The sequence below is a fragment of the Hyla sarda genome, chromosome 3, assembly GCF_029499605.1.
Source record: "Hyla sarda isolate aHylSar1 chromosome 3, aHylSar1.hap1, whole genome shotgun sequence".
Classification (NCBI taxonomy): domain Eukaryota; kingdom Metazoa; phylum Chordata; class Amphibia; order Anura; family Hylidae; genus Hyla; species Hyla sarda.
Genome location: NC_079191.1, coordinates 256,168,872 through 256,181,125, shown reverse-complemented (window position 1 = coordinate 256,181,125; position 12,254 = coordinate 256,168,872). Strand labels below are relative to the sequence as shown.

Sequence of the window (12,254 nt, the reverse complement as noted above, 5' to 3'; positions counted from 1 at the left end):
GCAAAACTCCTCCTCTTGTCTAGTGCTATCCTACTGAGTTGCAGTGGGGGGAAGGCAAAGCCAGAGTAGAGGAAGCACAGCATCTAGGAAGGACATTTCCACTTCCCCATGTGAGTGTAGATGCGAAGGAATCCACTGACCAGTGGCTCACTGTCATATTGTCACATAACCTCTCTCAGGCAGTAAGAACTTTGGATGGCTGACACAGCTGACACTACTACCACACGATACCTTTTTGCTGTTGCTGCTATCTGAACTAATACTTCCATGAATATTATTACTGGCAGAGAACATGGCGGGGGTCTTCTGCTCTCTACCCTTTCCAGCATGTTTTCCAGGTTTATTTTTTTTACTTTTATCCTTTTTGGGTGAATTGGCACCAACCAACTTGTCAAATCTAAGTTTCAACACTTTGGACGCTTTTTTGTGGCAGAGATGACAGCACAATGAGTACTGAAGGTGTTTGTGAAACAATCCTGAATGCACCAGAATTGTATTAACTGTATGCTAGATTCGTGTAACTTGAACACGCTTTTTGCGTGGCAGGGATGACAGAACAATGAGTACTGAAGGTGTTTGCTGAACAATAAGAAATGCACCAGAACTGGATTTACACTGCAGTCTAGATGCAGATCACTGCACCTCACTGGCTACTGTAGCTGGTTCAGGAACACAATTCAATTCAGGTATATGCAGGTATGAACCTTGAAAAAGGCTTTAGATTTGTGGTAGCAAAAGATGAGCCCTTCAGAGGCTGTAATTAGGATGTCCCCTTATATGCTGTTTTAGTGTATATGAGCTCCTATAGGATTCTTGCATGGGGATTGAATCCTGTTCACACACACACACAATCTGTGTCTCTCAGCAGATTTTTTTCAAGAATGTTTCAGTAAATTCTCTTATTCATCTTTCTTTCAATTATATCCAGTACCATTTGCTGAAAAGCAGCTCCACACTATGATGCTCCCACCTCCAAAGGTCACTGTTGGAATGGTGTTTTTAGGGGGATGTGCAGTGCCATTTTAACTCCAAACATGGTGTATATTATGGCATCCAGGCGGTTTAATTTTGCTCTTATCTGACCACACTATATTCTCCCAGTATTTCACTGTCAAATGTTCAGCAAACTTTAAATGAGCTTAAACATGCTTTTAATTCAGCAATGGAGTCTTGCGTGGTGAACGTGCATACAGGTCATGGTTGAGGAGTGCATTACATACTGTTTTTTTGAGACAACAGTACCTGCTTTTTCCAGGTCTTTTTGAAGCTCTCCACAAGTGGTCCTTGACTCTTGGACAACTCTTCTAATTATTATTTTCAGTCCGCAGAAATTTTGAGGGAGCACCTGGTCGAGGGAAATTCATGGTAAAATGATTGTCTTTCCGTTTCCTGATTATGGCCCAAACAGTGCTCACTGGAACATTCAGAAGCTTAATATGCACATGCACAAACACTATTGCTATATTTTGCAACAATTAGGTTGTGCAGGTCTTGAGACAGCTCTTTGCTTTTACCCATAATAAGATGTTCCTTGTGTGAGTCTTTTTTAAGTCATCAGTAGTAACTGAACCAGCTGATATTAATTTGCACTGACAAGGGGCTGGATTGCTTTTTAATTACTGATAGATTTCAGCTGTTGTCTTGGCTTTTCATGCTTTTTTGCACCTCCCTTTCTTCAAGTGATTAATTATATTTCCCTGTGTCATTTCACATTATTACACATAACTTAATGTCTGAGCTTATTTGTTTTTATATGTATGGATTACTTGGGTTGTTGACAACATCTGGTGAAAATTTCATGTCAGTAGCATCTTTGGAAATATATTTAGTGAGAAAAATTGTGACGTGTTCAATACTTATTTCACCTGCCAATAAATGGATTAATCAGAAAGAAGATATTGGAACTATTATTTTCTCACATTAGTTCAAATATGATTTATCAGTAGAAGTAGCTATGACATTCTAAGCTGAAGCTATGTTATGTCAGTGACTGGCAAATGTCAAACCTATACATGATATTTGTCAATCATCACAAAACTAGATCACATAATATCAATGAATTCTGCCTGTAATAGGAAAGTCTACTTCATCCAAAAAAATCTGTCAAGTTAAATTTCCAGTGAGAACAACTGAAGTTGGCAATATACAGCTAGCAAAGTTATCCTAAAGATATAGGAGAGTAAACAAGTAAGTACTATGATGTATTGGTTTCTCTAGATACAGTATGTTCCAGTCCTAACATGGAGGAAGAAGTGACAAGTCTGAATGTATTAATTTAGGTCATATTACTGTTTTTAGACTAAGCTTATACTTTTCCTTATTACGCCCATCTGCAGCCGAAAACAACTTATCCCCTATCCGCTGGATAGGGGATAAGTGTTTGATCACAGGGGGGTCCGAATGCTGGGACCCCCAGCGATCTCCTGCACATGATGAATGTTGCGGCTGACACGCCTCCTCCATGTATCTCTATGGGAGAGGTGGGATGCAGCGTTCGTGCCTCCCCGCCTCTCCCATAGAACTGTATGGGGAGGGAGTGTAACCGTCGACCTCTCTAGGTCCACGCTACATGCACTAGCCGCTCTTACTGAGCTTTAATGCGTGGGCCCGTTCAGGAGACCGCGGGAGATCACAGCGGTCGGACCCCCCGCGATCAGACACTTATCCCCTATCCAGGGGATAGGGGATAAGTGTTATAATGCTGCAGTTGTCCTTAAATATTAGTTTATTGGCACTAAATGATCTTTCCTGGCAGTTTCCACTATGAAGTAACCATGCACATTAAAAGGGTTCTCAGCCCCAAGTCATCCTATCCCCTATCCAAAGGATAAGGGATAAGATGTCTAAACGTGGGATTCTGGCCTCTGGGACCTCCTGCGATCTACGTGTTGGCATGGTTCCGGTGGCCATGACTTCACGCTACGCCCCTTCCATTCATGTCTATGGGAGGGGGTGTGACAGCCATCACGCCCCCTCCCATGGACATGAATGGAGGGTGTTGGGTAAATGTTCAGATTAATTAATGTTCATAACACCGGGGTGTCTGATCGCGGGTGGTTCATGTGGCCGCGATCAGACATCTTATCCCCTATCCTGTTTTTAACTTACATCCCTGTAGTGTTCTTCTCCCTCATGGATCTGATCACTGAAATGTGACCCTGCTGCTAATGGACAGGGCACATACAGGGCAAATGCACAGTGGGGATCAACATACAATACTTTTACGAAAATGTAGTTTAACTGAGCATGTGTGACCCACTTCAGTGTGAAACTATATATCGTTCAAACAAAAAAAGAGAAATGCTTGTAATTTCATATAAAACATCGGTTTAGACCTATTTGTCCTAATGGGACAACCCCTCTAATGTCTGAGGCCTGTGTTTGAGTCAAGTCACCAGTAGCAAAAAATCCTACAACTCCCAGCGTACCCAGACAGCTGTTGGCTATCCAGGCATGCTGGGAGTTGTAGTTTTGCAACAGCTGGAGGGCCACAGTTTGAAGATCACTGGTCTGAATGGAAGCATTACTCTTATATTGTAGAACTGCAATTGTTCTAATTACTTTATCCTGTTAAAACCTATAGCTACAACTGGCTGTAGTTTTATCTCCATTTACTGTTTATGTTTTATACCTTCTGTTGGGTGTTAGTTGGTTTTATATGTTTATGTTTTATACCTTCTGTTGTACACGCTTGGCTGTTAGTTGGTTCTGTTTCTATTGTATCTCTTGTCATATGTACTAAAACATTTAGCATGTTTACTAATACATTTTGCATGTATTGCTTGGTTTCTTTGTAATTGGATTGTGTCATATTACTTTTATGATTCTATTTATGCAATATGATAACCACATACATCAGTTGTGATATTACTTTTTATATGTCACAATGCATAATAAAAAAGCAACTTGTTTGATGTTTCTTTCTACCTAAACATGTGCCATCAGGGGAGACTGGGTTGGGTATGCGCTAAGGAGCCATTCTATTCCGTTTCTGACCATTCACCTCCTCTTTCCATAAAAGTGTATTTAATGGCTCCCATATGAGTCAAGCTATCAGTCCACAGCTATCAGTGATGGTCCTGGGGGGCATTTAGTATAAGATTATACCTCTTCCATCAGAATTATCCACCAATGATATCCCTCCTCACATTTGCTGGGAACATCTGATGATCCTCCTGTGTCTCGATCCTAGTCTAATGCATTTTTTTAAATTTAATTTAAATTTTATAATACACCTTTTATATTAACTCTGATATAATCTTTTATAACATTAATATGTACTTGTTATGATTTTATCAAACTGTGCATATCCACCCTGTGTACCCCAACTGGTTCCAGTGTTATGACCTTGTCTGACTGTATTTATATGTTACCAATGGAAGAGGGTAGCATTACCCTTGAAACGGGTTGTCCGTATCGTTGGATGTCCCCCAAATTCTTTACAAAGGGAGCAAGAGCTCTTAAAACATTGTTTGTGCTTGTGGGATTGTAGAGCCACAATGCTCAGACTGCAATGAATGCAAAGCTGATGGCCGGGAATCGGAGGCTCTGGATGGAGTGAAGAAATCTCAAACATGCCAAATTTTGAATATTGAAAAAGTCTGGAGAAAAAGTGAAAGTTTGCAAAGCTTGCATTGCACATGTCTTTTTTCGGATATTGGACTGGGGGCTGAGGATTTGCTAGAGCCATCAGCTGACACACTGTACTATACCCATGATGGTTAAGTGTTACTGCTATATGAAAGACTGCTCCTGAGCCAGCAACCTCCCCAAGAAGCCACCCTGTCTTGCTGTCCTCTCCTCTGGAGAACTACCAGGAACAATTTTTAAGTGGAGGGCAAAGAAGGAAATTTTTTTCCACACCATGAACACTGTTCCCATTAGCAGGAGTCCTGCAGGACCAGCCTTTGAGTGGAAATCTTGAATTTTCACACTTTTTTCCCCCAGGTCTTGACCCCTGGGTGGGAAGACTTTAGACTGCCCAAAGCTGAAGAAGCCAAAAAATAAGGAGCAAGCACACATAAAATATGGGGTCAGAAAATTCATTGGAGACTTCAGGTAACAGCTTTGTGAAAAATAAATGGAAATGGCCTAGGCATAAAGCATAACATTTACACTGCAGTAGCATTATTTTCCATTTCAACTCCATTGAGCCATATCTTTTAAAAGTATGTAACCCTATTTAAGTCATATGTCCCATCATCTAAAGCACTGCAGGCATCAATTCTAACTAGGACAACATGGCCAGGTATGACAGTTACCTATTCACTTAGAGAACAAATGCAAGGGGCACCCATAGTTTGCTGGTGAAAACAATGTATTGTTGTTCCAGCACAAGGACCCTCAGCACCATGCCTATGTCTAGTGAAAAATACGAAAATGGGCTTGTCTTTACTTGACCACACCCTTCATCAGAAGTGTCCACGGGTACTAGTAACAGTGGGGCCAATGTCTATATTTTTACGGGTATTCTTTTAATTTTCTACTGCCTTCTCCACATTTATGGCATGTCTTTAGTGTCTTATAGATGTGGGTCCCACCTCTGGAACCCGCACCTATTTCAAGATTGACAGCTCCATGGAACTTTCTAGCTTGCTTGCAGCAGCAATGGTTAGTCAGTAGGCCAAAAACTGCTGAATGGTTTATTAACAACTCCAGGTTTATGGGCAGCCCCCTGACTATGACCTGGATCAGAAGACCCTCTGATCTCAACCTACCGTGCCATATCTTAGTCCCTTAGGGTTGGCATGCTACATGAAGTGACCATAAATCATACTGTCTAACATCATCTGCTTTATACCACTGGCTACACTGACCCAATAACCCCCAAATGCCCAGCAGGGCACATATGTTAAATGCAAGCAGTCAGGACTGTAAGGACAGTAGTTATTCTGTAACTGTATAGATGTACAGTACACTGTTACTCTTTTATGCTTCAGATTTACTGTACATTACAGTGGGGGCATTTCAGTATTTGCCTCAGGCAGCAGCAGAGCTAGAACTGGTTCTGCCGGCTAAATAACCCTTTAATGATGACGTTTCCCAGTGACTGGAGAAACTCACTGCAGTCAGCCTTGAAGGTTTAATTTAACAGGTTAGTGGGAAGAATAGAGAGTATGAAAATCAGCATTTTCTATATTTAGGCCACACAAAACATGTACATTGAGCCGCACTGAAAAAAAATTACAAAACAGTTACACACAGCCAAGTCAATAAAAAAGAAAAAGAAAAAAAAAGTTGGCTGTATGAATGCAAAGGTGAAAATATATATCTGTTCATTAATTGTGCAGTATTGTTGTCCCATTAGGCTTTAAGTCTCCACTTTTTTTCTGACTCGCCCTGTTACAGTAAAATCTCCCTTAGGGGACACCTCCCAATAGCAGATAGTTTTTAATTCCCCGCCAGAGTCCCATAAGACTTAATGTTTTTTGCATCCTCTGAATAGGGGACATTCCCAATAGTGGATGCGGACACACCCAATAGGGGACAAAACATTCCTATCAGGAGACAAAGTACTCCCATTAGGGGTAAAAACTCCCAGTGGGGACAACCAGGCCTAATGTGCCGGCCCTACCTTGCACACAGGGCCACCATCAGGGGGTACAGCCAATACCTCAGTAAGGGGCCCAAGCCCCCCCGCTGCACCCCTCTGCAGAAGCCCCAGCACAGAAGCAAAAAGAAATACCAAAGTTTAAACAGTAATCTCCTGCTTCTGTACGTCCGCCGGACACATCATTCCTGATCATTCCCTGATCCCGCCCGTGCCAATTTATTCCCCTGTGCCAAATCCCCCCCCCCCCTCTATGGGTGGGGGGGGGGAATGAAATGGCACGGGGAGGGGGGATGAAGGGGAAATGATGTAGCACAGGGGGGTAAGGGGTGGGGGGGGCAATTTGACACAAATCACGGGGAATAAGATGGCACAGGGTATAAAGGGGGGGATGAAATGATACGGGGGTGATATGGGGAGATTTAACGACACTGGGAGATTCTACAGTAGTATTTTTTTTTTATGTTTTATAGGTAATTACATTCTGGAGTGAGCACAGTAGAGAATTCTTTCATTTAGGAAGAATTTAGAGCCTTTTTCCCAATTAGGGACATCTCCCAAAGCTGACACTTTTTTATTCCCCATGAGTGTCCGCTATTGGGAGATTCTACTGTATTTTGCACTCCAAGGATTCAGTTTTTGTGGTGTTTTTTCTTCTTCTTTTTAATAGTTTTTAGGTTTTAGTCTTTCCCTGCATTTGTATCATGACAAGTCGTGTGATTCTTTTTTCATGTGATCCAAGGGTTTCTACTAAAAAAAGTGGGGAAAGAAACACCAGAAAAAAGGGCAATGCTAAACCCTCATTCTTCTATGGCAGGATTTTACCCAAAAAAGTCATAGAGTAAACCTGCTGCGATTTGGAAAACTGCCCCTGAGTCCAAAAAAGATGAGTGAAAAAACTTTCATCTAACATCTGTACACAGCGATTTTTCACCAAAAAAAAGCCATTTGGCAATTGTTTGATGTATTTATGTTAAACCTAGCCTTAGAATCCTACATAATGAAGGACACCACACAGGAACTTGACAGACCCCATTAAAGTTAATGGAATCTCTCGGGATCCGTTGGTGTCCATCAGGTAGTAGACCTACTGGCTCAGTTTACTCCTTCTGAACAGAATCTGCGATAGAGATGGAGATCTGCACATGTGAACCTAGCCTTATCCAAAGATTTAACATTATTACCTATAACCTCGATAGGTGATAACCAGTTGACTGTTGGGGACCACCAAAGAACATGAGAACAGAAGTCCATTGTCCCTGGAATGAATGGAGCAGCCGCACATGCTTAACCATCAGTCTCCGTGTGGCATCTACGCACACAGAAGAACGGATTGGAAAGGATTGTATTTCTTTCGTATTTTAGACCATTACCTAGTTTTGACTTGTAAAAATTAATGAGCAAAATACTGTCATGTGAAAGTGGCCTAAAGGACTAAAATCCAGGGGCCATGTGTGATCTGTCATGACGGGAAGTCGTTTTTAGGACTAACCATTTATGAACTGACACAGTTTCTGACACGTTTCTCCCTCATGTGCAGAACATGTATGGAAATAGAGAAGAGACTGAATATTAGGGTAAAAGTCTTAGCCGGAATCCCTGCTGGAAAACGAATGTGTTGCTGCCTACCAAGGATTCCCATTCGTGAGCTGCAATTAATGGTAATGAATATTGCCGAACATCAATTCTATTCTGCATATTTATGCCGTTCTGTGACCTACAAACTCCGGGACTAGAGGTAATCACATAATAAATACTGCCACTCACACTTACATCCTATCCACCGGCAGAATACAAGGACCACCATTATTAACCCTGTCTGCTACTACCACTCCTCAGAGGCTGCCTAGAATAAAGCTAAAATACAGTACAATGCATGGAAATATTGTCCTAAATATACCATATGCCTAAACAATATTTTCCTACTGAATATGTACGTTTAGCTTTTCTGCCCATTCTAATATATAGCAGAATTCTTTTCCCGCCTGGTCCATTTCATATATGTATGTTTGTTGTTTTGTATAATACAGGTATGAATGAGAAATCGTGTCACCAGATATATCAAACTGCAACAGCTGGGATGGTACTCTGCTTCATTGGCATGCCGAAAGCAAGGACTAACCCGTAACTTATAGGGGGAGAGTTATCAAAACCTGTGCAGAGGAAAAGTTGCCCAGTTGCCCATAGCAACCAATCAGATCGCTTCTTTCATTCTTATCAAGGCCTGTGAAAAATGAAAGAAGCGATCTGATTGGTTGCTGTGGGCAACTTGTCAACTTTTCCTCTGCACAGGTTTTGATAAATCTCCCCCATAATGTTTAAATGACATTGAATCCCTTTAGAATTATATAGATAAATAGGTAAATTGAAATTCATTGGATAGATAGATAAATAGATAGATCTAGGGAGATACGAGAGAGAAAGAAACAGAGAGAGGGATGGATGGAGAGATAGATAGGCGAGAGAGAGAGAGAATGTAGATATGAGAGACAGATATGGATAAATATAAAAATACACAGACAAAAAGATAGATATGAGAAAAAGCTATGGATAGGTAGATAAATATGAAATAGATAGAAGATGAATAGATATTTATGATATAAAGCTAGACATGAGGTAGATGAAAGATAGACAGATATGAAAGATAGATATTAGATAGATATGAGATAGATAGATAGATAGATAGATATGAGATAGATAGATATGGGATAGATAGATAGATAGATAGATGTGAGATAGATAGATATGAGATAGATGATATAGATAGACAGATAGATAGATGTGAGATAGATAGATATGAGATAGATGATATAGATAGACAGATAGATAGATATGAGATAGATAGATATGAGATAGATGATATAGATAGATATGAGATAGATAGATAGATATGAGATAGATAGATATGAGATAGATAGATAGATAGGAGATAGATAGATAGGAGATAGATAGATAGGAGATAGATAGCTAGATAGATATGAGATAGATAGATATATAGATAGATAGATATTAGATAGATAGATAATAGGGAGAAGAACAGCACACCTGAAGAGTAGAAAAAAGTAGTTGGTGCACACAGTTTCTGGGGCTATGGTCAGAAGCCCACCATTTGTACAGCAAAAGGGGATCTCCCTGCAGCACACATAGTATGGTGAAAAAATGCTCAGTGATTTATTCCATAAGAAAAAGTGTTTTCACAGCAAGCGACGTTTTGACCAGGCTCAGCCACTGCTTGAAAAAGACTGGGTGAGCCTGGTCGAAACGTTGCTTGCTGTGAAAACACTTTTTATTATGGAATAAATTACTGAGCATTTTTTTATTCATCATACTATGTGTGCTGCAGTGAGATTTTTTTTTTTTGCTAGCTAACTAGATAGATGATAGATAGATGACAGATAGATCGATAGATGATAGATAGATGACAGATAGATCGATAGATGATAGATAGATATGAGATAGATAGATGATAGATAGATATGAGATGATAGATAGATATGAGATGATAGATAGATATGAGATAGATAGATAGATATGAGATAGATAGATGATAGATATGAGATAGATAGATAGATATGAGATAGATAGATATGAGATAGATGATAGATATGAGATAGATAGATGATCGATAGATAGATATGAGATAGATAGATGATAGATAGATGATAGATAGATAGATGATAGATAGATAGATATGATATAGATAGATAGATATGAGATAGATAGATAGATATGAGATAGATAGATGATAGATATGAGATAGATAGATAGATAGATATGAGATAGATAGATATGAGATAGATGATAGATATGAGATAGATAGATGATAGATAGATAATAGATAGATAGATGATAGATAGATATGAGATAGATAGATGATCGATAGATAGATATGAGATAGATAGATGATAGATAGATAGATGATAGATAGATATGAGATAGATAGAGGATATGAGATAGACAGATAGATACGAGATAGATATATAGATACGAAATAGATAGATATGAAATAGATAGATATGAGATAGATAGATATGAGAGGATAGATAGATATGAGATAGATAGATAGATAGATATGAGATAGATAGATAAGAGATAGACAAATAGATATGAGATAGATAGATAGATAGATAGATAGATAGATACGAAATAGATAGATATGAGATAGATAGATACGAAATAGATAGATAGATATGAGATAGATAGATATGAGATAGATAGATATGAGAGGATAGATAGATATGAGATAGATAGATAGATATGAGATAGATAAGAGATAGACAAATAGATATGAGATAGATAGATAGATAGATACGAAATAGATAGATATGAGATAGATAGATACGAAATAGATAGATATGAGAGGATAGATAGATATGAGATAGATAGATAGATATGAGATAGATAAGAGATAGACAAATAGATATGAGATAGATAGATAGATACGAAATAGATAGATATGAGATAGATAGATACGAAATAGATAGATAGATATGAGATAGATAGATAAGAGATAGACAAATAGATATGAGATAGATAGATAGATACGAAATAGATAGATAGATATGAGATAGATACGAGATAGATAGATATGTGATAGATATGTAGATACGAAATAGATAGATATGAGATAGATAGATGAGATAGATAGATATGAGATAGATAGATAGATATGAAATAGATAGATAGATATGAGATAGATAGATGAGATAGATACGAGATAGATATGAGATAGATAGATATAAGATGATAGATACATAGATAATGAGACACACTGCTTCATTAATTTGTATTGCCCATGAAGTGCCCGGTTATCGATTGCAGACGTACATGAATGGCATCCAGTACTATAAGGTCCTGCAGGTAACAGTCCCATGTATTGGGTATTAGCGCCCATGATATCATTTACTCCAGTGTGAAGGAGTAAGAAGTGAACTTCATTCACCAACAACCTAGCAATGTGTCGCCATGAGGATCAGTGTGAGGTATCGCCACCTTATACAAACTGAGAAATGTGCCCAGAAGCTGTGACAATGTAGTGGCGCCAGTCATTGTGTGAACTTGTGGTGAGGAGTGATAGCACAGAATCCTATCCCCACACATGGCAGGTGTCAGACAAATACATACACAAATGACACTGACTGACTGACCTGGCTGCCGCTTGTTTTCCATGCTGGGTTTGTATGCGCCTCAAGCCGTATGTGAGGAAGCACACATATAAACCAGAGCTGAGACTTGCTATTGTATCTCAGTACTAGGCAGGGATGTCTGAATATTAAGAGTGAGCTGCCAGTGTTCTCCCTCCCACTCCTGGCTGGGTCTACTCCACCTCTTTCCCCTGACATCATCCATAACACACACCCCTGAAAAGAGAGCTCACTGGACTTGTGGGGGATTAACCCTCTGAAGGCGAGGGCAAGTACCCCCATCAACGTGTGGGAAACTAGTCATGAGAGGGTTCATGCCTTGCATGGCTATAGACAACATGGCATTGTACTATAACGTATCACAATAAAATATTCTACTCCATCTTATCATAGATTTTCTATACCCTATGAGCCATTGCTTATATTACCAATATAATTCTTAAAATAATACACTCCCTAAATAAGTGTTTTGCAACCTGTGCGCCACCAGCTGTTGCAAAACTACAACTCCTAGCATGCCCGGACAGCCGAAGGCTGTCCGGGCATGCTAGAAGCTGTAG

The 12,254-nt window shown here is 39.5% G+C and overlaps 1 protein-coding gene across 1 annotated transcript in view; it reads right to left on the bottom strand.

Moving 5' to 3' along the window:
• The window catches only part of TPD52L1 (TPD52 like 1), a 132,635-nt gene extending 120,781 nt beyond the window's left edge, over positions 1-11,854 (bottom strand). Inside the window, exon 1 of the mRNA XM_056566468.1 lies at positions 11,698-11,854. Coding sequence (XP_056422443.1) covers positions 11,698-11,719 — 22 coding nt within the window. The 5' untranslated portion in view covers positions 11,720-11,854. The remainder of the gene's footprint in view (positions 1-11,697) is intronic.
• Positions 11,855-12,254: the final 400 nt, after the last annotated feature.